General features: G+C 48.7%; 5 protein-coding genes across 6 annotated transcripts; 3 read left to right on the plus strand and 2 right to left on the minus strand.

The window, feature by feature from the left end:
* Nucleotides 1–3,139, minus strand: LOC111072747 (ATP-binding cassette sub-family F member 2). Its single transcript, XM_022364786.2, has 4 exons — nt 3,005–3,139; nt 886–2,054; nt 269–805; nt 1–207 (listed from the first exon to the last, which is right to left on the minus strand). The coding sequence occupies exons 2-4, from the start codon at nt 2,044–2,046 to the stop codon at nt 76–78; spliced, it is 1,830 nt and encodes a 609-aa protein (XP_022220478.1). The 5' UTR covers nt 2,047–2,054; nt 3,005–3,139; the 3' UTR covers nt 1–75.
* A 465-nt stretch (nt 3,140–3,604) lies between these two features.
* Nucleotides 3,605–5,774, plus strand: LOC111072748. Of its 2 annotated transcripts, XM_022364790.2 has the most exons (3): nt 3,666–3,706; nt 3,873–4,233; nt 4,294–5,774. In XM_022364790.2, exons 2-3 carry the CDS (start codon nt 3,901–3,903, stop codon nt 4,927–4,929), a joined length of 969 nt encoding a protein of 322 aa, XP_022220482.2. In that variant the 5' UTR covers nt 3,666–3,706; nt 3,873–3,900; the 3' UTR covers nt 4,930–5,774. The 2 variants fall into 2 exon arrangements, with proteins under 2 accessions (XP_022220480.2, XP_022220482.2); XM_022364788.2 differs by having other exon boundaries at nt 3,605–4,233; nt 4,294–5,773.
* Nucleotides 5,775–6,050: 276 nt separating this feature from the next.
* LOC111072740 (moesin/ezrin/radixin homolog 2) lies at nt 6,051–9,061 on the plus strand. Its single transcript, XM_022364778.2, has 6 exons — nt 6,051–6,150; nt 6,252–7,109; nt 7,175–7,277; nt 7,341–7,550; nt 7,622–7,858; nt 7,933–9,061. Exons 2-6 carry the CDS (start codon nt 6,556–6,558, stop codon nt 8,737–8,739), a joined length of 1,911 nt encoding a protein of 636 aa, XP_022220470.1. The 5' UTR covers nt 6,051–6,150; nt 6,252–6,555; the 3' UTR covers nt 8,740–9,061.
* A 1,572-nt stretch (nt 9,062–10,633) lies between these two features.
* LOC111072739 (ubiquilin-1) lies at nt 10,634–13,320 on the minus strand. Its single transcript, XM_022364777.2, has 3 exons — nt 13,043–13,320; nt 11,128–12,649; nt 10,634–11,052 (listed from the first exon to the last, which is right to left on the minus strand). The coding sequence occupies exons 1-3, from the start codon at nt 13,136–13,138 to the stop codon at nt 10,976–10,978; spliced, it is 1,695 nt and encodes a 564-aa protein (XP_022220469.1). The 5' UTR covers nt 13,139–13,320; the 3' UTR covers nt 10,634–10,975.
* Nucleotides 13,321–13,605: 285 nt separating this feature from the next.
* On the plus strand, nt 13,606–20,244 carry LOC111072738 (cytokine receptor). The gene is made up of 3 exons (XM_022364774.2): nt 13,606–15,237; nt 17,180–18,246; nt 18,331–20,244. Exons 1-3 carry the CDS (start codon nt 14,072–14,074, stop codon nt 20,088–20,090), a joined length of 3,993 nt encoding a protein of 1,330 aa, XP_022220466.2. The 5' UTR covers nt 13,606–14,071; the 3' UTR covers nt 20,091–20,244.
* The last annotated feature ends 271 nt before the right edge of the window (nt 20,245–20,515 follow it).

The following is a 20,515-nucleotide window of genomic DNA, read 5'->3' on the forward strand; positions in this document are numbered from 1 at the left end:
TGTGTATTGTGGTGTGGTTGTGTTTGTGTACCTTTTGTATGTAACTAATGTGTTTGTTTTCTGTGTAGCTTCTCTCTACTTTGCCGCCTTGGCCTTCTTCTCGTTCTCCGAGGTGATCTTGTTCTTCAGATGATCCTTGTAGTCGAGAATGCCGCCTTTCCACTTGGTCACCGTCTCCTTTTCGCACACCCAAATCTCCTCAGCCACCTGGAAAATTCAATCATCCATAAGCTTTCTTCGTGAATCTATATCTCGATTGATATCTTACCTGATTGATCAAACGGAAATCGTGACTAACTAGCACCATGCCGCCATCAAAGTCATTGATGGCATCGGCCAGGGCATCGATTGTCTCCATGTCCAAGTGATTGGTCGGCTCGTCCAGCAGCAGGAGGTGGGGTACCTGCCAGGCGAGCCACGCGAAGACCACACGACAACGCTGTCCATCCGACAGCTGGCGAATGGGGCAGACCTGCTGGCGACCGGTCAGGCCGTAGCGGCCGATAATCTTGCGCATTTCCTCCTTCTCCTTGACATCGGGAAAGGCGTGCATCATGTACTCCAGCGGACTGACATCAAGATCGAGCAGCTCGTGCAGATGCTGGTGGTAGCGAGCGATGCGCAGATGGGAATTCTTGCGTATCATGCCAGAGGTGGGCACCAGATCCCCATACAGCAGCTTCAGCAGCGTCGACTTGCCAGCTCCGTTGGGTCCCACCAGAGCGAGACGTGTATCCAAGTCAATGCCAAACTCCAGATTCTTGTAGATCCAAGGCGTTTCATCGTTGTACCGGAAATTCACATTCTACAAAAGGGGGGCGACACGTGAGAGATAAGAAAGATGTGTGGATGCGCGATGAATGATTGATGGATCGATGAGCTTACCTGCACCATGATCACAGGTGGGGGCACCTTGCCGCACGAGGGGAAATAGAAGTTGAGCACCTTATCGTCCGACACCTTTTCGGTTAGGCCCTGGGCGACCATTTTGGCGAGGGTCTTCTCCTTGGATTGCGCCTGTCGCGCCAACTTGGCGGAACCGTGACCGAATCTGGCAATGTAGTTCTTCATGTGCGATATCTGGTCCTGCTCCCAGTTGTACTGCTTCATTTGGTTCTCAAGCAGCTCCATGCGCGTCCGCACAAAGGCCTCGTAGTTGCCAGTGTAGTATTTGAGGCGCTTGGCGGTCAAGTGAACGATGTTGGTGCAGACGCCGTTGAGGAAGTCCTGCGAGTGCGAGATGAGCACTAGGATGCGTTTGTATGTCTTCAGCTCCTCCTCCAGCCACACACAAGCGTCCAGATCCAAGTGATTGGTCGGCTCATCGAGCAAAAGCAGATGCGGTTTCACGAACAGGGCACGAGCCAGGGCGATGCGCATACGCCAGCCACCAGAGAAATCCTTGGCCTGTTTCTGTTGCATGGCCTTGTCAAAGCCAAGACCATGCAGGATGCGGGCGGCCTTTACCTCGGCCAGGTCGGCGGACATGTCGTCGAGGCGCTCGTAGATATCGATAAGCTGCTCCTGGGCATCGTCCTCCTCGCTCATGGCCAGCTCTTCGGCGAGCTTCTCGAGCTTGATGCGCTCCTCGTCCACCTCCATGACGCACTGGAGGGCGCTCTTCGAGCTGGCCGGTATCTCGCGCGTCAGATGGAAAATGTCAATGTGCGGCGGAATGGGTACCTCGCGACCACCCAGCACAGCCAGCAGCGAGGACTTGCCGCAGCCATTTAGACCGATCAGGCCGTAGCGACGGCCGCAGTTCAGCTCCAGCATGGTGTCCTGAAGCAGCTCGGAGCCAAAGAACGTGATCGAGAAGTTGGCGATCTTGACATCGCGCGAGCGCGGATGCACAGCCAGGGAGCCGGTGCAGGAGCGGGCCTCGGCACTGATCCGGGCCTCCTCCTCAAGCTTGGCGCACAGCTTCTCCTCCTCCGTCAGTTCACGCTCCGGCTGGCCGTTGGCCTTCTTGGTGGAGGGAATCTGTTGGATCTTCTTGTTGCGGGCATCCTTCTTGCGCTGCGCATCGCGTTTCTTTGAGTTCATTCTGCAAGCTACACACAGAAAAATATATTTTACACTATTATTTTGAGTTTTTGTTTGCCGAGTATTTTGTAATTCAATCTGATTTTTAATCTTTCCAGGCCAAAGGGTTGCCTTATACTGACTCCGGAATACTGCCGAGATGCCAATAAAATCAGTGCTTACTGCATTAAAAAAAAAGGATATTTATTTTTCTCGAATACTGTAAGTATTAAAGCGCTTGTTACGACAAGGTCATGTAACGGTGCACAGCAGGGTTGCCAGCAGCCCTGCGTAATCAGGGTCACCTGCGTATGCATGTGCAGCACGCTTTCAGGCGTCCCGCCGGTCCTCTCCAGCCCAAAAGGCACAGACGCTACGTATGTACATAGATATGATCCCCCATCCACAACCCACAACCCACCACCTTGCACCTGAACAGCGCAGCGAAGCGAACAACTGTTTCAGAAAATGTTTGGTTCGGTCTCAATTTTAAATTTAGACAGCGTCAGCAAAAACGGAAAAATTTCCACTGTGCCTTCGGCGTGTGCTTGCGGGTTTCACTGTTGCTGAGCGGACAACTTCGTGTGCCGCGTCGCGTCTCGTCTGCCTTGCCACCCCGCTCGCTTCACGATGATTCACAGTTCACAGTTAGCCAAGCTACTACACACAATACCAAGGAATTCCGTTGCTGCAACGGACGTTCGTCGAGAGGGCGAAACCAAAAAGAAAAGGTGCAAAAAAAAAATTGCAGCACTCGTGTACGTACACGCGCTAGACAACACTACTGCCGATCTACCACCTTGCCCCTGTAGACGACGATGGCAACGCACACTTGACTGATGTTACACCACTCACACACACGCACGGCCCACGGGCGAACGAAATTCGCAGAAACACAGACACAGAGGAAGAAAAGTGCATGTGTGTGGCATACGCACATTATTGAATTTTCCGCAACTTTAGCTGTGCAGTTACTTACCTTTTAATTTTTAATAAATAATAGAGGTGTCGCGAACAGGAACGGATCGAAGTCTTAATACACTGGCTCGCAAATTATCGGCTGTCTCGGACTGGTGCTGGGCCGCTTAGAGGGGGGAACGGAACACACACATTTACACGTGTTTCGTAGGCAGTGTGACCGCGTATCTATCAACAAAATATACTGTCTGTCGCTCAAAAAATACCGAAATATACAGAGGAACGCGTTTCGGAACGCCGCCTTTGAAGATGCTTCATTTTTATAACATAATATAAATGTTACATATGTATGTGTATGAATATATTATATTTAAAAGCAATCGTCTGAGACGTGACCACATCCGACCTCCTCCTCGTTTATTGTGTCCAAATGGGAGTGGATTGGGAGGGGAATGGAGTCCGAGGCACAGACATGATTTAATTTGCTCCTTGCCGGCAGTTTCAGCAGCGGCCAATGTACAATAGACGTTATATACCGACTAACCGTTAATATACCTTGAACTCAATTTCGATGACAAAATATCCCGAAAAGTATTTAGATACCGTCAACGGTCACCCTGTTCGTAGGGCTGCAAAATCATTGATGGCACTATTGATAACATCGATGGTTTTAGAATTGTATGGTGCGATAAATTAATGGTTTTTTTTCGACCAAACATCTAACGAGAAATCTGAAACAAAACACACAAAATCACAGTCAAAAGTGAATAGCTTGTACAATTTTGTTATAAATTGGTTGGTTCCTTTGTATTCTGTGAGCTACTTCGTTCGTATTTTCCCCTCACTAGGCAGCACACCTTGCAGCTTGAATAAGTTCGCTCAACAACACAAGCTGCAAGTAAACAAACATTTTTTGTGTACTTACCTAGACCTGTGGGAAAACTGAAAACTGTAGCCATGTGGAAATTGGGCGACGGCAGCATTTCAATCAGCAAGTTCTTGGAGGCGTACCAGCAGCAGCCTTGCTTGTACAACCCACAATTGGAGACCTACAAGAGTCGTGTTGCCCGGGAGGGGGCCTACACTGCGATGATCGAGGCCCTCAACATTCCACAGCTGTCGATCCACGATATCAAGCGGAAAATCAAGAGCGTACGCACCGTCTACTCCAAGGAGCTGGGCACTCGCAGGCGCTTCAAGGAGCAGGGCAAGCCCTACGACACGAAGCTCATTTGGTTCAATCTGGCCGATTCCTTTCTAAGCAACGTTTCGCATTCCCACGGCAGGAACGTGAGTACCCAATACATCTTTGAAGATGCCCTCTTTTATGCACATAATCCACATTCACAGCGAAAGAAAACGACAGCGGTGAATCCAGGAAGCAGAATCCTCTTCAATGCCACTTCGGACATCAGCATGAGCGAGGATGCCATAGAGGCGGCGGGTGGTGACGAAACGGATGATGTGAGCAATACGGAAAGCACCAGGCGGCATCCTGTGGCCCGGTACACTCCCGATGGTCGCAGCATTCGGCAGAGCTCCACGCCCAATGCCAGCGCACGCAGATTGACCTACGACCTCACTATTGATGATTCCATTTTAGAGGAAAATCCACAGGCACAGGAAGAGCTCACGGCTCAGAGCCAACCAAACGCACAGCAGCAGAGAAAACTTTTTTACAATTCTTCAGCAGCTGCACTGGGCCGCAGCGTTCAGCCGGAGTCGGAACAGCAGGTCGATCCACCAGCACCAGCACTAGCACCACCACCACCAGTGGCAGTGGCAGCTGCCACACCACATCCCGATGATGATATGACGCACTTTGGCCAAAGCATTGGCTCGCAGCTGCGGCAGATAACCAATCCGTACAGCCGCTCCTGGGCCAAGCTGCGCATTCAGCAGATACTCTTCTCTGCCGAGACCGGAAGCTTTGAAAGCTCTGCTGGGAACCTTATTGAAGCCACAAATTTCACATCTCCTGTGTAGATTACCGACTTGCAAGGTCTTATTATTAATTATTATTGTACCTTTAGATGGGGGTATATCGATTTTATCCAGCAGAGCAGGAAGCATACGCGTCTTTTTACATGCAAAAAAGTACCCCAGTTCCAATTTATGTGTTTATTTGTATCACCATGTCATATAGCTTAATTGTAAATTTAGGTATTAATATTTTGTTATTTGGTTTATTTTATTTAGTATTCTAATGAATCCTTATGTTCGATGGCACATAAGAAAGCATCTCCAGTCCTATAAAGTATAAAAAATATATATTCTCACAAGTTCACAAAGGTTTCAAATTTGTGTCTATGTGAATGTCGCGTCGCGACGCTAATTTTTATATTTTGTTAAATTTTGAAGTCTAGTGTAAGATAGTTTAGGGCGGAGCGGGAGCGCAAGAAAGCTCTCTCTAGCTCTTGGCGAATTCGCCCCGCTTCACCGCCCTAGATAAGTTAGTTAAGCCTAATAACGTTATAACGTGGAAGAAAAGAAGTCGTTAAATATCATTGAATTCGAGCGCACGTCCCTTTTTTAGTCTTCCCTTTTCTTCGAAATATACATGTAACAATTTGCAGCCACCAAACTCATTTCTCAAATTTCAGTGAGTTTTTTACATAGATTTACATTACATACATTAAGATTTTATCCAAATCAAATTTGTCATTTAGTTGCCCTAGTTAGTAACTAAATATTTACATACACTGCTCAGCAAAAAGTCGGCATCGAAAAGTATACATTATTCGTCCTGCAGTAAGGGTATTTAAATTTTATAAGTAACTGTTTTTATAGTTTATTTAAACGATCCCCCTAAAACGAATATAATATTTTAGAAGGATCCTGTAATGAAGAAGATTTTGTGACCAAAGATATTCCAAAATAAAATTCAGTAAGTTTAATTAATTTAATTAATTATTTTTATAATATATTTAGCTATAGTTGGATTTATTTTTTAAGTTAGCAGTTAGTTATTTTCAAATATAGGCATGTAACCGCGAAATTCAACTTAAATTTAATCATTTTTATTGTTTTATCACCATTTTAAGGGCGAATTATGGTATATCGGTGTATAATAAAGTATATTTCATCAATTTTTTTGGTATATTTCTGAGGGTCACGCGGTATATTTTATCGGTGAGTCCGTGGTCACACTGACTGTGAGTTTCCTTGCTTTTGTTTCGTCAAAAATAAACTTTAACTATTTTATTGGTGAGTGAGTCTGCTGCACTTTGATTGTCCGCTCTGGGGGGAATGCGCAGCCTTGAGTGTGATGCGACGAAACTTAAAATGTTTTCTGTTTTTGTACGTAGCCGCCTTCAGCAAATAATTGCCAAAAGCAGCAAAAGCAACTCAATTAAGTGCAACATGACCGTGTGGAAATGTGTAGAAGGGTGTGAAACAAAGGATCGTAGGAGTAGCATTGCCAACACCAGCAACAAGGAGGAGAACCACTAACAACGACCGAAATAGCACGCAACAAGTTCTTATAGGATTCGGGGCACACAAAACATCGATACACAACCACCCATATACACACATATATATATACATATAGATATATATAGACATAACTACACAATTAATCATAATCATCACATAATCGGCATTGAAGCAATGAGCCCGTTTGGGTCCAAGAAGAATCGTTCCTTGCCCGTGCGGGTGAGCACATTTGACTCCGAGTTGGAGTTCAAACTGGAGCCGCGTGCCTCGGGCCAAGACCTTTTCGATCTCGTCTGCCGCACCATCGGATTGCGTGAATCGTGGTACTTTGGCCTACAATATGTGGATACACGCAACAATGTCTCCTGGCTTAAATTTGATAAGAAGGTCAAGGATCAGCGGGTGGAGCTGCATGCCAACAACAACATCTACGTGTTCAGTTTCTATGCCAAATTCTTTCCGGAGAATGTCAGCGAGGAACTTATCCAGGAGATCACGCAGCACCTCTTCTTCCTGCAAGTCAAGCAGAGCATCCTCTCGATGGATATCTATTGTCGGCCAGAGGCCTCTGTCCTGCTTGCCTCCTATGCGGTCCACGTTCAGTATGGGCCGTACGACTACGAGACCTACAAAGACGGCATGCTTGCCGGGGGCGAGCTGCTGCCAAAGGGTGTGACTGACCAATACCAAATGACGCCCGAGATGTGGGAGGAGCGCATCAAGACTTGGTCACTATGCACACCATCTACGCGGAAATCGAAGCTAATGAATTTCAATGCATTCACATTCACAGGTACATGGATCACGAGCCAATGACGCGCGATGAGGTCGAAATGGAGTATCTGAAAATTGCCCAAGATCTTGACATGTACGGTGTCAACTACTTTCCTATTACAGTGAGTCCCAAAACTACTCGGTGCTATTCATTTTAATTTCGTTATTCACCATTCACCCGACAGAATAAGAACAAAACCAAATTGTGGCTGGGTGTCACGGCCGTGGGACTGAACATCTACGATGAGCGTGACAAGCTAACGCCAAAGACAACGTTCCAATGGAACGAGATACGGCACGTCAGTTTCGATGACAAAAAGTTCACCATTCGCCTGGTGGATGCCAAGGTCTCAAACTTTATATTTTATTCGGTGGATCTGCACATCAACAAAATGGTAATGTAAATTTGTTGTATTTTAATTTCCTCGACGACGTTGCTAACGAATGTGGTACATTGTCCATCCAGATACTCGACCTGTGCAAGGGCAATCATGATTTGTATATGCGTCGCCGCAAGCCGGACACAATGGAGATACAGCAGATGAAGGCCCAGGCGAAGGAGGAGAAGCAGCGCAGACAGATCGAGCGCAAGAAGTTCATCAGGGAGAAAAAGTTGCGCGAGAAGGCCGAACATGATCGCTACGAGCTGGAGAAGAGCTTTGAGCATCTGCAGAACGAGATGCGCATGGCGAGCGATGCGTTGGTAACTGAATCAAACAGTTTGGGAGCACACAGTACCCAGTCCTATAATGTCCAATCAATCTATTGTTTTGCTAGCGCCGTTCCGAGGAGACAAAGGAGCTGTACTTCGAGAAGAGTCGCGTCAATGAGGAACAGATGCAGCTGACTGAATGCAAGGCGAATCACTTTAAGACCGAAATGGATCGACTGCGCGAGCGTCAGATGAAGATCGAGCGGGAGAAGCACGATCTGGAGAAGAAGATACGTGACGCTGACTTCTTTGTCCATCAACTGACGGTGGAGAACGACAAGCGTGAGGCCGAAACCGAGAAGCTCAAGAAGGAGCTCATCTGTGCCAAAATGGCTGAGCGCGAGGCCACCGCCCGCCTGTTGCATTTCCTTAACAGCGGACGCAAATCATCAACTGACAGCCTGCTAACCGCCTCCACCGTATCGAATGCGGTCAATACATCCTCCAGCCTAGCGGCGATTAGTACACCCTCGCTAACCACGAGTAGCTCTACCAATGATATGGAAACGGCCGGCGGGGCCGAACTAACCACATCCGCATCACACTATCTGGTTCAGGGTGACAACTCGAGTGGCATTTCGGACGATTTCGAGCCAAAGGAGTTCATACTCACCGACAACGAAATGGAGCAGATCACCAACGAAATGGAGCGCAACCATTTGGAGTATCTGCGCAAGTCCAAAAAGCAGGTGCAAAACCAGCTGCAGACCCTCCGCTCCGAGATAGCACCACACAAAATCGAAGAGAACCAGAGCAACCTCGACATACTCAGTGAGGCGCAAATCAAGGCCGGTGAAAATAAATACTCAACGCTCAAGAAGCTCAAATCGGGCTCAACCAAGGCGCGTGTGGCCTTCTTCGAGGAGCTCTGACCTCTGCCTCTCAGCATTGTATCATCGTCAGCCGTCAGCCCAATAACGATCCAAGACAACTCTCTCTTACGTTTAGTGCTCATGGAATGTTCTTCAATGTGTGCGTAACCGTAACCTCCTGCATCGTTTCGTTTGTAATATTTGGTAAAGCTTTTAATGTGTGTGTTGGATGATTGATTGATTGATTGATTGAGTGTTGTCTATAGATATAATTGCGTACTCGTAAATGTTTCGATTGTATACTCAAGCCGCTGCTGTAATAAATAAACACAACCAAGGACCAAGACCTAGGCCACACGAACATGTGGGCTGGGCCCAAAAGTACATGCACAATCCCTGTTTTGAATTTCTTTTTTCAACGAAGGAGAAGTAACACCAGGCAGACACAATGGTTAAAGCGTTGGTCGTTTTTTGTTGGCTATGAAGTCGAGTGCCTGTTCCCAGGGGCATGCAGATGAGTAGGCCGCCAGATTTCTCGGGGTAGAGACCATTTACCAGCTAGCATGACCCAAGAAGCTCGATGGCCGCATGGGCATTGTGGATCAGTTCAAAAACAAATAGAGATGCCCATTTCTTGGTCTAATCTAAACCAAAGCTGCTTTATTATCGTTTTAAAACACGTGACCATTTACATAATTATTACTTAGTTTCATTTTCATTCCTTCTCGTTAAACAAATAAACGTATATAGCTCCGTCTTTCTTTTCTGTCACACCACACTCCCTCGCTCCCTGCGCCAACACCACCACCCTCGCCGTCACTTCACTGTGTGTCCAGGAGGTCGAGGCGCTGGACAGAGGCTCTCCCTGCTCTTCTGCTGTTAGCCGCTTTGGCATCCGCTCCCTCTCACCAAAACTGTTGGTGGAGTGGCGGCGAGTGGCGATATTTTATAGTTAAAGTACTTACAGATTATACAAATAGACTTTATAGTTTATATATAAACATAAAGGGGAAAACAAACAAAAAAAAATTGAATAGGATAGGAGAGGAGAGGAAAGGAAAGGCAATATAGAATGCTGGGGATAGTAAAGCAGCAGTGGAAATTAAGAGGGGAAAACCAAAGAAATATATATGTATGATGACATACCACCACCCACATATACTCCGTACGCTCCCCGACCGTAAACAGCAGAAGTCCGTTAGTTACAGTTACAGTTACAAACAAAATATGTTGGCTAATAATATTAAAGATTAATACATTTGTTGTCGTTTTGGTTTTGTTTTTTTTTTTCGTGTTTGTTTTACTAAAGAATTTCAAGTTTTTGTTTGTTTTTGTTTTACGTCTTTTTGTTAACACCATTGGAATATTGTGTGATAGATATGAACCATATATGTATGTATGTATGTAGAAAATACCAAAATGTGAGGGAGAAAATGTATAGAGAGGGGGGAAAGGAACAACAGGCTGGACAGGGGATGGTTTGGGGGAGAGGAAGGACAAACAAAATATATATAATTATCCACCATGGGATCCACGCCACCATCGACAGTGCTCGGTCGCTCGCTCGCTCTCCACTCATAAAGATTCTACCGATGGCCTTGGGTTACGCTTTTTGATGCACAACATGCACGTAAAATGTTTCTTTTCATGCTAAATGTATATATATATATATATATCTAAATATATGTATGTATTTGTGTGTCCATTTCCGAATTTAACTGATCCAAACAAAAAAAATTCAAATAAAAATATCAACTATGCATCTTCCCACTTCCGACACTTTGGTATGGGGATTTTCTTTCTCTCTAAATCGCTCTCTTTCGATCTCAATATATATTTATATATATATATATATACGTATATATCTTTTCTATTGTCCACCCGCTCCACCCCATGTTCCGCACCTCTTCATATCCCAGGATTCTCTTTTTGTTTGTCTTTCTGTGTGTTTGTAGGATGTGTGTAGGATTGAAGGTATTTTTTTTTCCCAGTCAGTGAGTGAGTGTATGAAAATGCGCCCATATTTAGCTAATCCTGCCTGAGCTTATATAGTAGGATTATTGTGTGTGTATGTCCCTGTGTTCCTTTTCCCCTTTTAGGGCTCTCTTTCTTTTTCTGTACTTCTCGCTCTTTTCATATATGTATCTATCTCTCTCCCTCTCACATAGTTTCCGTCTCCGGGGCGGCCATAAGTGTCTAGGTATAGTTGTAGTGCGTAGATATATAGACAGGTTGTATACAATGTTGAAGGTTGTTGTTTTGTTGTTGTTTGTTGTTGGGAGGTGGTTTAGCGATGTTAACTCAGGGACAGCTGATTCACGGCCAGTAGACGCTCCACCGCCGCATTAATGTCCCCGAATGTGGCAATCAGAGCTGGCAGAGACAAAAGAATGGTTTCAATTTTACTTCGCAGAAGAATGTTAATGCCATGCTTTAATCGCTTCTTACCCTGCAAATTGGCATCACGGTTGCCAAATCCCATGGCCGCCAGCTGCTCCAGCTGCGATTGATAGCGCACCTCTGGTGGCTGCGTGACGTCTGCATTGGTGGACATGCCGTTGAGCATGCGCGACATGAAATCGTTGAAGAGCTGTGCATTGGGTCCGCCACCTGGGGCCAGGGCGGGAGCTGATGCATTAACGCTGTTGTTGCCAGCATTTGGTACGCTGCTGTTCGGCAAGGAGATATTGTTCGTGTTGGTGGGCGCAGTGCGGCTGTTGAGACCACCATCACCGCTGGCCGGGTCCGTGTTGATGCCGGGTGGTGGCGGCGGAATGCCCATGCTGCCGGCCAGGCCGGGAGCGGCACTGCGCAGCTGCTCCATGCCCTGCTGGATCTGTAGAATGGCATTCATGGCGTCCGGATTGGTCAGCATATTCATCACCTCGGGATTCTGCATCTGTGTCATAAACTGGGGCATCATCTGGCGCACCTGCTCCTGCAGGGCGGGATTGTTTGAGAGCAAGGGACTGCTGCTTAGGAGGCGCGACGCCATGTCCGGGTCCTGCGCCATGGAGTCCATCATGGAGCGTGTGTACGGGGCATTCAGGAGGTTCTGCATCATAGTCGGATTGTCAGCCATCTGTTGGAGCAGGCTGCGCATGGCCGGCGTATTGAGTACGTTATTAGGGGGCTGATCACCAGTGCGATTCGCCTGGCCGGTGGGGCCATTTGTAGAGGAGTTGGTACCATTGCCAGTGGCTGTCCCGCCGCCGCCGCCCCATGGATTGGGCAGTGGATTGCGGTTCTCAGTGCCCTGCTGTGGATTTACGGCAGTCACTCCGCCGCTACCGCCGCCGCCGCCCTCGACGAGACCAGCAAAAGGATTGCGCCCGAAGGACTCTGTGGCGGCATTCATCATGGGCTCCTGTATATCACGATAGATACGCTGCAAGGCACTGTAACCGCCTGGCACCGACTCCAGATTGGACATGGCCCGATCGTGGGAGCGCATCAGCTCCTGCAGCATCGATGGGTTGCGGGCCAGCTCCATGGTCTGGCGGAGCAGATCGGGATTGTTGAGCATGTGCGTGATCTCGGGATTGCGCTGCATCAGGTCCTGCATCTGCGGATTCGAGGTGATCAGTTGGCGCATGGTATCCGGGTTGTTCATCATCTGCTGGACCAGGGGATTGTCCATCAGGGAGCGCAGCATGTCCCCGTTGTTAAGCAGCTCGTTCTGCATGCGTGCCTGCAGATCCATAAAGGTGTTGGATCCGGCACCCAGGGCCTCCATGCCTGCCAAGCCACCGAACTGGTTCAGGCCGAAGGGCGTCTGACGCACATCGGCGGGCGCACGGGCCGGTGTCTCGTTGTTGCGCGTCGGCGACTTTATCACCAAATGCACCGTCAGCTGGTCCTTGATGTTGTGCATCTTGAGTGTATCAGTGTCCTTCATGATTTTACCAGCGAAAATCAGCACCAATTGCTCTGGCTCTGCCTCAAACTTTTGTGCAACCAGAATTTTAAACTGAAAAACACGAAAGCAACGGAACAGAACATGAGATATAGAATTATGACGCTACTGAATATCTACTAGGGGATCTCTTCCGGGTGGGAGAGATCCTCAAGGTCTGGGACAAGCAGCAAACTATCTCGCAAGAACAGAACGAAACAAAAAAGCTCTCGCTTTGCATGCACACGCACTCGAACCAGCACACACACACGCACACACATACAGGCAGACACACCGAGGGGAAGCAAAAAGACATTTCATTTGCACTTTGCCACCCTTTTTTCCATTTGAGTCGCTTTGAAAAAATGCACTGTACTTTGGATTAATTGTGTGGCACGATGGTGGGAGGGGGTAGCGAGAGCCACCGACTCACATGCCCGGTTGGGTCACAAGGTGTTGTGTACTCACATCTTTTATTCCAGAATCTTCATCAACCTCAACAGTTTTCTTGTCCTTTGGCGTTTTTACAACCACGTTGATACGTTTACTGCCGCCTTCCGCCATTTCGCTTGTGTAGTAAGCTAATTGTTCGCTTTTTTTATGGGTACTGACGCTGATTTGGTCTGCGATATTAAATAATAGTAGTGACTACCAATTTGAGTTGCTGAGAAAAATTTATACGTGTTTTCAAAGTAAATTATTTTCCATTTGATGAAAAGTAATTCGTCACTTTCTTACACAGGCAAACACACACACACTATCTCATCTGAAATGTCATTCATACACGACAGGGTTGTCGATAGTGTATCGATATACATCGATATGATGAAACAATGTTTTGTTGCAACACGACACGACTAATTGTTTAAGCGGTTTATTTAACCTATGCTTGGTATATGAAACACTGAGTTCACTTTTAATTTATTACAACCTCGCATTTAATAATAGTTTTTTTTTCAGGTATGCACAGTGTGACCGTTGACACCTGAGTGTTGTGTTTGATTGCGTATCGTGTATCGATTCCCGATATGCAAGTGCCTATCTAGCCAAAAAGAAAACGACAGCAGCGAACGAGCAGGGGGGTAGATCTTTGTGTACCGTTTTTTTCGTAGCCAGTGCAACAAACAATAATTAAAGTGTACCCAATATTGGAAAAATTAACTATTAACAGGCTAAGTCGTGCAAATAGATAAACTATTGAGCAGATTGGTGGAAAGGCCAAATCGAAATGCCATAAAGGCCTTTCCAGGAATTCTCATCACATAAACGTTTCCGAGAACCACACACCAATACAGAGCCAACAAGTGCCCCTACCAGTGCAAGAAAGGTGTGTGTGAGAGGAGGGCCACTCGCTCTTGGCGCGCGCGCGTGTGTGTGAGTGTCAGTGCCAGTGCCTGTGTCGGTGTCGGTGCTGGTGCGCAAGTGTTTGTGTGTTGTTGGCCCATTCCAAACAAAAACCCGAATAGCTGCTTATAGGAGGGGAAATCCATCTTCCAAATGCAACCGAGTCGGTCCATTATGCAGCAGGTCCTCGAACTGCTGGCCCTGCTCACGGCCGTCTGCTGCCAGCAGGCGGTGGCCACCGTGGAGCCTGGTTGGCTCTATCCCGACAAGGTCGAGCAGTTAATCGGCGCCGACTTTAACATTAGCTGCACCATCAACGAGACATACTTCCGGGAGACAAACACCGCTGAATCGTGTACGGTGGACCAGCTGTACTTCAAGAGCAAGGTGCAGGAGTACCGCCGATCGCCGGACATCCGCATCGTGAACAACACGACCATCATCTTCAGCGCTCGCGACGCCGTCGAGCAGGAGGATGAGTACCGGTGCATGTGCGGCTATTACGTGATTAACACATCGAAGGTGTACGTGGGAACCCGGCCTCTGCTAATCGAGGACTTCAGCTGCGTGGGCTATGACTTCAATTACATGCTGTGCAACTTCACGAAGCCGCAGAACAAAATCATCACCAAGTACAATGTCAGCTTCACCTTCAGTCAAAAGGACGCGAGCTACTCGTACCCGGTCGATTGTAACTTTGATGCTGCGCCGGTGGTCACCTGCAACATCACCGACGAACTCTACAAGAAGTTCACCAAGCTATACTACTTCCACCTGGACATCGGGAACACACTGGGCCAGGAGAAACAGATCATCGAGGTGAACCATTTTGAGCGGACAGTTCCTTCGCGTCCCGGCCAGAATCTTACCGTGGTGAATCGCACCGAGAGCTCCATCTGCCTGTCCTGGGAGATGCCACGGCGCACCAACTATATACTACTACACGGCCTCACCTGGCAAGTGCTCGTTACGCCCGCCAATTTTGCCGCCCTTAAGCGTAACAACTGGCGCAACAATTCTTCCTCAATCAAGGACACTCTGTGCCTCACCGAACTTCCCTATGCCGGCTACGACTATACGCTGCGGCTGCGCGTGCGCGGCAACCAGAATAACACCATGTGGAGCGAGCCGTTGGTCTACAATTTTGTCACCGGCCCAGAGCGACCGCGTCGTCCACCCCGCGTCACCGACGGCAGCTTCTACGTCTACTCGTCCGAGACAATGATGCGCTTCTACTGGGAGCCGCTGGCACCACACGAGCTGAATGGTGATGGCTTCAAGTACATTATCAGTGAATATCGTGTGAATGGAAGCCTCGTGTGAGTACATACATACATATGTATATGAATCATAAATCAATCAAATCGTCCCACAGATCTGATTAGATCTGAGCCCTAAGGGAGTGGGGATTTGCCCTTTGCGATTCGGGGGATTCCTTTACAATTCTTCCAAGTGATTTGATTGTTTCGTTGAATAGTCAGGTCAGCCATAAAACAAAACAAAAAAGAAACACATCCATTTGTACATTTTATTGGCAGGGGCCAGAGGTCCATACATACGATTGTACATACATTTGGTACAAGTATAGCGATTCTAGAGAAAATGTTTATTTTTAAAATTTCGTTGAAAGTGCTACACACACAGAGATACACAGTGATACACACACACACACACACACAACAGTGACGGTAAACGCGAAAAAAAACACGTTCATTTATGGTAAAGAAGAGCGAGCGGAGCAAAGAGGCGGCAGAGTATTTTGAGAGAGCGAGAGAGTGGGGGGAGGAGACGAGAGATGCTTTTTGTTTTTAACAGAAATAGGAGGAAATAAATCAACAAAATTCCACACAACTCCTGTATATATGAATGTGCACACGGGAATCGTATGTTTGTATGTAGGTACATAAATATTTATACAGAAATTCTTCAAGAGCTGTTATTGCTTCAGTGCAATTATTTCGCGGTATCCCGCTCCGGTTCGGTTCGGCTTACATTCGATTTTCTGGAAGTCGGGGAGCCGCCACCGCAGAGAAACAGATGCACTGACCAAGACGGCACAGAAAAGCAGCGTCGTATGGGGGGGACGACATTTCATATCGATTCGAGTTCGTAGTAATAGCGTTATCATCATCATAGCGCCATTGATGAATGCTAATTAATAGACAGTGTGAGGCTTGGCCTCCTCCTCGCTGTGCGTGTGACGATTCGTGGAACGTGTGCGGCTGGTTGGCTGGCTGGCATCAAAGTTGAAGATTTTTCCAACGAATCCAATGTTCCTGGAAATCTCATTTGAAAACAAGTCACAGACAAAGTTATCGTGTGCGAGGGGGCAAAGAGTTCAACGAAAAACATATTTGAGAGAGTGTCTTGTCCTTGGACTTTTTGGACAAGGATTAGGACTGGGATTGAATCCATTTTAGGTTGAAACGGTTTTGCAACATGTATTCGTATCAAGAAACTCTGATCACGGAAGGCGGCGTCCCCTTTGGGGGCCCTTCTCCCCCCTTTTTTTTTTTTTTTTTTTTTTTAAATTTTTTTTTTTTTTTTTTTTTTTTCTTTTTTTTCCTTTTTTCTTTTTCTTTTTTTTTTCTTTCTCCTTTTCTTTCTTCTCCCCCCCCCCGGGCGCCCCCCCCCCCCCCCCCGCGGGGGGGGGGGGGCCGGGGGAAGAATTTTTTTTTTTTTTTCCGCCGGGGGGGGGGGGAAAAAAACTTTTTTTTTTTTTTTTTTTTTTTTTTTTTTTTTTCCCTCCCTTTTCTTTTTCCCCGCCCCCTTCTCTTCTCCCTTCCTTTTTTTTTTTTTTTTTTTTTTTTTTTCCCCTCTTTTCCCCCCCCCCTTTTTTTTTTCTTTTCTGGGGGCGGGGGGGGGGGCCCTTTTTACCTTTTTTTTTTCCCCTTTTTTTTCCCCCCCCCTTTTTTTCTTTTTCCTTCCCCCCCCCCCCTCTCCCCCCCCCCCCCCACCCCCCCCCCCACCCACCCCCCCCCCCCCCCCCCCCCCCCCCTCCCCCCCCCCTCCCTTTTTTTTTTTTTTTTTTTTTTTTTTTTTTTTTTCTTCCCCCCCCTTTTCTTCCCCCCCTTTTTCCCCTTCCCTTTTCCTAAAAAGGGCAAAGAGGAAGCGAGTGTGGGCTAACTTCGATAGTGTAGAAAGTTATCGACACGAGGCCATCACTATTTCCAGTGATGAAAAACTACGTTTCAGAGGGTGGGAATACAAAGGGAATTTAAACCTAAGGACTATATGCTAATGACTCGTCTTTATTTACAGCGATCCCTCAGTGATCAAAGTGGAATCAAATTCAGCCCTAATTGAGCACTGGAACAATAATGCCTACCATGACATCCTCATACGGAGCAGCAACAGCGTAAATGCCTCGGTGAACGCCACCCGCATGTCCATCGGCCCCATCAGCAATGCAGACATCAACGAGCGTGTGCCCAAGAATATACGGAGCGTGTATCATCCGAACAACAAGAGCTACACGGTCAGCTGGGAGTCGCCATTGGATGTGTTCGAGCTGACAAACTACACGGTGTTCTGGTGCGTGGCAAAGCCGGCCCTACAGTCCGAGTGCGCGGGCTCCATACACTTCGAGAAGGTGGACAGTAGGCAGCGGCAGTTCACGACGACTCCGGACCAGCCGCCGTCCCTCCACATGGCGGTGTCGGCCAACTATCGGCGTCACAACACTGGCATGCGGTGGCTGATCTGCAGCAGCGACAAGAAGGACGACCTGGCCAAGATGGAGCCGACAATCGATGCGTCAAGCAACTCAACGCTGACTGTCAAATGGAGCACAGAGCGCGTCTGCCCGGTGATCCTTACTGGCTACAATCTCACCTACTGCCAGAGATCGGCCGGCAAGCCAGACAACTGCACTACAGAGGCGATCGAGGATCGCGATGCCAAGCAGTATGTGATCCGTGACCTGGTCCCCTACACTGACTACAGCGTCAAGATGCTGATGAAGTCCGAAACGCGGGCCAGCAAATATAGCGACGAGCTGATCAAGCGTACCGGCGAGGCGGCCTCCAGCCAACCACGTGAACTCCAGCTCCACAACGTCAGCAATTCGAGTGCCCAACTGGCCTGGAAGCCGCCCCTAAAGGCCAACGGCGTGGTGCGTGCCTACGAGGGCATCTTCCACCACGACAACACGACGGACTACTTCAAGCTGCCGGCCTCTGCCGACGAGCTGGTGGACAAGGAGAAGCTCATCACCTATGAGCTGGGCAACCTTACCGCCTATACCGACTACGTGGTAAGCATCCAGGCGAGAACATTGTACCCATCGGAGCCCAGCAATGTCATCCGCTTCCGGACGGCCATTGGAGGTGAGTAGCTAGATTGGAGGGAGGGTGATTCTGGTGTGACTCTGCAGTTGCTTTAACCGAATGTGTTGCATTGTTCCATTGCAGTTCCCTCACCGCCCACGCTGCAGGTGACAAACAACAAGGACCAGAGCTACAGACTTGACTGGAAGCCGCCGAGTCATCCGGCCGGACTTGTCGACTACTACGAGATCTCGCTGCGCGACAACAATGCCAGCTGCCTGTTCAGCTACATACTCTCCGGGCAAAATCGCTCGCTCGTGATGTCCACACCGCAATGCACCAGCCATAATCCCCTGCAGCTGGCGGTGCGTGCAATCAACGTAGAGCGGCTGGTCCACACAGGTGCCCTGCAAGGCCGTGGAGAACGATCTGCGGTGGCGTTGGCTTCGGCGTCGCCTAAGAGCTGCGAGATGCACCTGGAACGGCTCGGGGAGGAGGAGCGTATCGCCTTTGAGACATTCAGCAGCAACGCCACCGGTTACCGCCTGCACAGATCCGATTGGGGAACGTACGGATTCATTTGCACGCCGGACATCCACAGCGTGAAGGCCATGTACCAGACGATCGAGGTGACGGTGGCCTTCCTGGTGCTGGGCGTCATCTTCTACACGGTGTACAAGAAGTACCGAAAGATGTCGGACATTGATCTGGTGCTGCCGCAGGGCATTATGGAGACGCTGAAAAAACCGATGGATATGGGGGGCCTGGGACTGGGCATGGGCCCCGACATGGCCTCCAGCGGAGGCATCATCTGCACTCGGGTGGACGACTCACCGCAGTACACGCCCCAGGACATGCCGCACGACTTCAGTAGCTGCGGCAGCGAGAGCTCCAAACTGCTGCTGCGCAACACTTCCAGCAGTGGGGGATGCACGGATCGGGACGATCGCTACGACGACCAGCAGGAGATAGTTGGCATGAATCCCATGAACGCCATTAGCGCCATGAACAGCAGCCCCGCCGCACCCACAAGTTATGTGTCCATGCGCCACGGACTACTCGTGCAGAACGATAGGGAGAGCGAGAGTGAGAGGGACAGGGACAGGGACCAGCAGCGGAGCAGCATGCAGGAGCTGCAGGCGAACCACAACCAATCGAGTGGTTACATCAAGCCCACCCAAATGAAGAGTTGGCCCTCGTCCAATGCCAATACCTTGCCAGGTGCCAATGTTCCTACCCCAGCAGCAGCCGCAGCAGCAGCAGCAGCCACGCAGCCAATGTCGATGCCACTGTCCATGGCCCGGATGCCCCTGACTGGGTATGTGCCGGTGAACATTCTGAAGTCCCGGCCACAGATGGACCCAAACGGTGGCCCACGTGGTGTGCCATCGCCTGATGCGTCCTCCTTCTTTGCGCCAGAGCATTTGCTTAACGCGGAAAACTTGATGCAAGGATCCGACCGATCCGACCTGCACAAGCTGCAGCCCCTGAACGTTGTTCCCGCTGCTGCAGCGGCAGCCGCAGCTGCTCCGCCGCCTTATCTGCCAGCTATGAGTCCATCAGCAGCGCCTAAGCTGAACGTTGACACCAGCTACACGACCTTGGAGCAACTGCAGCGCACCGGAATGATGAAGCCACAGGCGTTCATGCCAGCCATAAGTCCATCAGCAGCGCCCAAGCCGAACGTTGACACCGGCTATACGACCATGGAGCAGTTGCAGCGCACCGGCCTGATGAAGCCACAGGCGTTACCACAGTCAATTGGCATGCACACATCCACGCATCCGAGCGGAGGAGCTGCTGGCGCTGGGGCTACGACGGGCCCGCGAGTGCAGCCACAGATCAATGGCTATGTGACGCCCCAGGATCTGAATGCCCTGGCCCACAACAGACACGTTCTCTAGGAAGATGAAGTTGGATAGAGAGAGAGTGTGAGAGAGAGAGAGAGAGAGAGAGAATAGAGAATAGAGTTAATCGTTGCATGGAAGTGCAAGCAATAACAACTTTAGTCCACACTCACGACATCGGCACCTACGCATCCATCCATCCATCCATCCATCCATCTATTCATTCATTCATCCATCCATCCATCGATCCATATAGCATTCATTCTGACCATACCCGCGCATAAGCACATCGATATCGATTCACCACAGACTATTGTCGGGCAGCTTTGTATAGTAATAATGCCACTCATCCAAAATAGGAGCAAAAAGAACGACAACGTTTCTTTATAATTTATTTATTTTTTTCTTTTTTCTTTGCGATGCGAGCGAACGTGTGAGGCACAACAAGTACTTTTAATGCTGTAGTATTTTTTTATATTATA

This window comes from Drosophila obscura, unplaced genomic scaffold, assembly GCF_018151105.1.
Source record: "Drosophila obscura isolate BZ-5 IFL unplaced genomic scaffold, ASM1815110v1 contig_185, whole genome shotgun sequence".
Lineage (NCBI taxonomy): Eukaryota > Metazoa > Arthropoda > Insecta > Diptera > Drosophilidae > Drosophila > Drosophila obscura.